This window comes from Camelina sativa, chromosome 20 (assembly GCF_000633955.1).
Source record: "Camelina sativa cultivar DH55 chromosome 20, Cs, whole genome shotgun sequence".
Classification (NCBI taxonomy): domain Eukaryota; kingdom Viridiplantae; phylum Streptophyta; class Magnoliopsida; order Brassicales; family Brassicaceae; genus Camelina; species Camelina sativa.
In genome coordinates, this window is record NC_025704.1 from 26,484,079 (window position 1) to 26,488,876 (window position 4,798).

At 38.8% G+C, this 4,798-nt stretch overlaps 1 protein-coding gene across 1 annotated transcript; it reads right to left on the reverse strand.

Annotated features, from left to right (window-relative positions):
• On the reverse strand, positions 2,629-3,542 carry LOC104772847 (glutathione S-transferase T3-like). The gene is made up of 2 exons (XM_010497408.1): positions 3,455-3,542; positions 2,629-3,251 (listed from the first exon to the last, which is right to left on the reverse strand). The coding sequence occupies exons 1-2, from the start codon at positions 3,540-3,542 to the stop codon at positions 2,629-2,631; spliced, it is 711 nt and encodes a 236-aa protein (XP_010495710.1).

The window sequence follows — 4,798 nt, forward strand, 5'->3', positions numbered from 1 at the left end:
GAGCAGGCATGACAAACAAGTTCATTCACGTCAACAAACATCCTAGACAACTAATCTCTTAGGCTAGGAACGTAAGTCTCTGGCACTAGTTGGTCAGACATTTCATCAAACACCTTTTGGGTGTGGAAATGTCTCGAACCTAGTTCCAATTGATCAGAGAGAAACTAGCAATTCTAACTCTAGTCCAGAAGGGAATCATGCAAATCAAAGCTTAAACACCCTACATCCTAAGATCCTCCACCTAATCTATCCCATCCTCAAGAACTAACACACTACTCAGATCCGGAAATCATCACCAAAGATACAAACTCAGAAAATATTGAAACAAGCATTATTAGGTAGATAAAAATAAGGTGAACAACTTTGTAGAAGGAATCAAATGCAAAATCTCAATAAATCTCAATGATATCGGAATACAAGTCTCAGAACGTATTTTTGTAGCTAGGTTCAGAAACCTTCTGGGAACAAAAACGAGATAAAAAAATAAGATGTCTCAGCAAAGACTTAACAAAATGTATATATAGTAGTCCAACATGGAAAGCCATAAAACTTAAAACGACAAGGTAAAGCGTCGGTTCGGTAATCTCCTGAAACCAAACGTCTTTCTTCCCGACAAGTGCGATCGAGTCCGTGTGCGTCGAATGGAATGCAATGTCATCATGGCTCGGATGGAAGGCTGAGGAGCATGGCTCGAACGTATGCTGGGAAGCATGGCGCGATCAAACAAGCTGGAGTGCGTGGCGGGGAAGCATGGCTCGAGCGTGGTGTATACGCATCCACTAAAACGATGATAACTCTTGAAACACACCTCCGATTGACTTGAAATAAACGGCGTTGGAAAGATAACTCAATTCCCTATAACTTTGATGAAGACGTCGAAAGCTAAATCCCACTCGAGTGGGATGGCTCGAACGAGACGGAAATGGTGACAATGGCTCGGACGAAACGGAGATGGTGAAAATGGCTTGGACGAGATGGAGATGGTGACAATGGCTCGGACGAAACAGAGATGGTGACAATGGCTCGGACTAGACGGAGATGGTGACAATGGCTCGGACGAAACAGAGATGGTGACAATGGCTCGGACGAGAATGGCTTCCAACATCTCCTAAATACCTGAAATACTCCAAAATGCACAATGTATGCAAGGATGATGCAAGAACTACCTAGACGTGCAAAGTGTATAGAAAGAACCAGAAAATGATGCAAACCAATGAGTTATCCTAGCTAAATGCATGATAAAAATAGGCTAAGGAGAGACAAAATATAGACATATCAACTAGATAAACCTCCAACATGGCAATTAAAGTAGCTAGAGGATGTCTCAACATTGCTGAACTCGCATATGCATTTCCCCTGGAGGTTGTTATTTCGAACTGTGTGGTCCTTAAATGAGACAATAGCACATAGAGCTATTCCAACAAACCCACTTTTACTCCAATGTCGAGGGAGCTCAAAATCCAACACTGCTCCATAGCTCGGAATGTAATTTCATTTGCGAGTCCATCAAGAATACGAAATAACAATGGCTTGTTCATTCTAAAATGGCGTCGGAAAATTTGGGGAGGGTATGTTGCATCTTCACTGAAATAATCGTTTCACAAGTGGGCATGGCCAATTTCACGATTTCTTTCAAAGTAAGCTAGCTTTTTCTTTGGTTTGGGTGCTTGTTGATGTTCAACCAGTGGAGTGAGAAGATTTTGCGATACTTTATCGGAAACTTGATTGCATACTTGATTAAAGCATTCATCAATTGTGTCATCAAAAGTATTTTGGGAAGAAGATTCCATTTTTGGGAAAGAACAAGTTTATGGAAATTTAGGAAAGGAGTTGTGTTGTTGAAAATTTAGAGAAGGAGTTGTGTTGTTGATAATAATAGGAAAATGCTTATGATACATATTGTATCAAACTATGATCATTATATAGAAAAATGTTGTGGTATAGAAGAAATTGAAATTTGTACTACACAAACATTGCAAATAATATGTGGTATAAATGATAAGAAAATATGTGGTAGAAGTACAAAAATACAAAACTGTAAAAGTACTTGTAAAAAATATGTGATAGAAGTACAAGGAAAACATAAGTGTAAAAGTACTTCTAAAAATATGTGGTAGAAGTACAATGATAGAATAGTATTGATGAGAGCTTTGGTATGACCGACCCTCTTCACGGGGATGAGAGAATCTGGGGAGTATAGATGAGAGAGCTTTTGGCTTCACGGAGATGAGAGAATCAGGTGAACTTTGGAGTCTTGCCTTCTCGGATCAGACACGTACAGCTTCTTGTACGACCTGCAATGACAAATAGATTAACAAATGCAAAACCTATGCTCATACACTTACTGAAACCGATTAATAAAACACCACTGCAATAACACCAAATAGATTAACAAGAAACCGATTACAAAAAACACAAGAAAGCATCCATATCATACTTGAAACCGATTACAAGATTACAAGAAAGCATCCACATCATACTTGAAAATGATTACAAGAAAGCATCCATATCATACAACCGAATACATAAAACAAAACAAACTCAAACCTAGTTAATAAAACACAACTGCAATTAGCTTGTCCTTAAGAGATTCAAACTTTTAATATTCAAACTTATGACATCATGTCATCAGTTAGCTTTGTCCTTAAGAGCTTTTTCCGTTTCAGTAAGTGAATCATTTTTAGCAATTAGATTTTCAAGCATCACATGCTTACTATGCTCCTTTTTCAAAGAAAACTCCTTCTCTTTCAAAGCAAAATCCTTTTGCTTCATCCTATACATCCTCTCAACCTCTTTCATCTGAAACTCCAAGAAAGCTTTCTCATCTCCCTCCACAGCCGCTTTAGTGTTAGAGCTCTTTTTTGCCTTTCCCTTTGCAGCCTTAACACCAGGAGGACGGGGCATTGGTTCATGCTCAACATCAATCACAGGTTGTGCATCCTGTGCAGAACCATCCCCACACACCATGACCCTTTTAACTCCAGTCCCTTTAGTAGATGTGGACGCACACCATTTCTGATCATATCTAAGCTCTCGCCAAGCATGCTCCATGGTGAACTTCATCTTGTGATCATTGAAGAATATCTGGTTTGCTAGCTTCATAATATTATCTTCATTCTGGCCACTAGATTTCTCCCTTGTCCCAGCCTCATAGCATCCAACAAACTTGCACACTATATTGTTTAACTTCCCCCACCTCTGCTTAAAATTACTCGCCTCTCTCTTTGGCCGACCTTCAGTATTCAGACAAGCTGAAAAGTAATCCGCAATCCGTCCCAAAAGGCTCCACGTCTTTGCTCATTTTAAGTAATAGGATCCTTCCTCGTGTTTAGCCAAGCGCTGACAAGCATCACATCATCTGTTGGTAACCATGTTTGCCTTGCTCTGCAGTTTTCTTGTGGGGATGCAGCTTCAGATGGACCGTGAGAACATTGACACTCATAAGGAGAGTTACCTGGGTTGTGAGTTTCTTGTTGACTTTGTAATAGATCCAAGAAGCCAGAAGAGTGACGATATGGATTCATGGAGTCGTCTGAATCCATATCCTACTTTGTTGTGTGTGTTAAAGGGGGAAGGAAGAGATTGCTAAAGGTTTAATGTAGCGTTCTTTTGTGTTTTTACTATCAAAAGTGGGACTTTTAATTATAATGTTTAGGAGTAATTTACTTTTAAAAACCAGTGGGTTTATGTTTTGAAATAAGTTTTTACCTAAGCTACAACAACCACACATTAAACATTAACAAAACCAACAAACACAAACCATCAAACAATAAGTCTGATGTTGACCTCCCTAATCGAGTACTAACCGTATTTATCACAAACAACAAACAAAAATCATTCATCAATGACTGACTCGACAGTTACCTAAACTAACACCATATAAATGAAGAAAGAAGAGGATGATAAATTACCTTCCTTCATGGCGGAACAGGTAGCATACTCGATCTCAGTCCATCATTACAAGTTTGTTCATTTAACCTCAAAAGAAAAGAGAGACGTAGATCAAAATCATGCCCAATTAAAAAAAAAACTTATATCAATCATGCCCAATTTATAAAAAACTTTTAAATCATGCCCAAAATAAAAACAAACTTATCAATCATGCACTAGAAGATAAATCGAACAAGAACACAAACAGACCGACAACTTTTTTTCTTCTTTGTAATTGAACAAGAACACAAACAGACCCACAAGAAATAGACAACTACTACCAAAAAGAAGCATCATATCTGAACACGTGCAAGAACCCTAATTTTTGAACAAAATTTATAGAACCCTATTACAATGAGAAACTTACCCTCTGATTCCAATATATTCAATCTCTTCCAATTGAATCGACTCCAATTTAAAATCTTCTTCGATGAGTCGATTCAAACTCTTAAAACCCCCGTTGGAGAAGGTTGATAACACTCTAATTTACATGTTTTTGGCATCCCATTTTGTCCATATTTTGCATTTTTCATACCTCTAACTTAGCATTTTTAGACCATTTACTGTAGGAATCAAGTTTTAGAGCATTTAGGGTGTTGCATTTCTGCATTTGCATATATTGGATGAAAACAGGTGCTAAAGAGCCAAAAATGGGGAAAAACAAGGACAACTCGAGCATGTACCCGAAGGAGCCATCGAGCTACAGGAACAAGTCCGAACCCCAACACAATCGAAGAGGATCCAAGAGCGCGAAGAGCAACCCGAAGATCCACCCGAGGAGTTACCCGACTCAAGCCTCGTGCACCCCATCGAGTAGACCATCGGGCAGGTCTGGGAAGCTAGGTCAAATGGGTTTCCATATATAAAC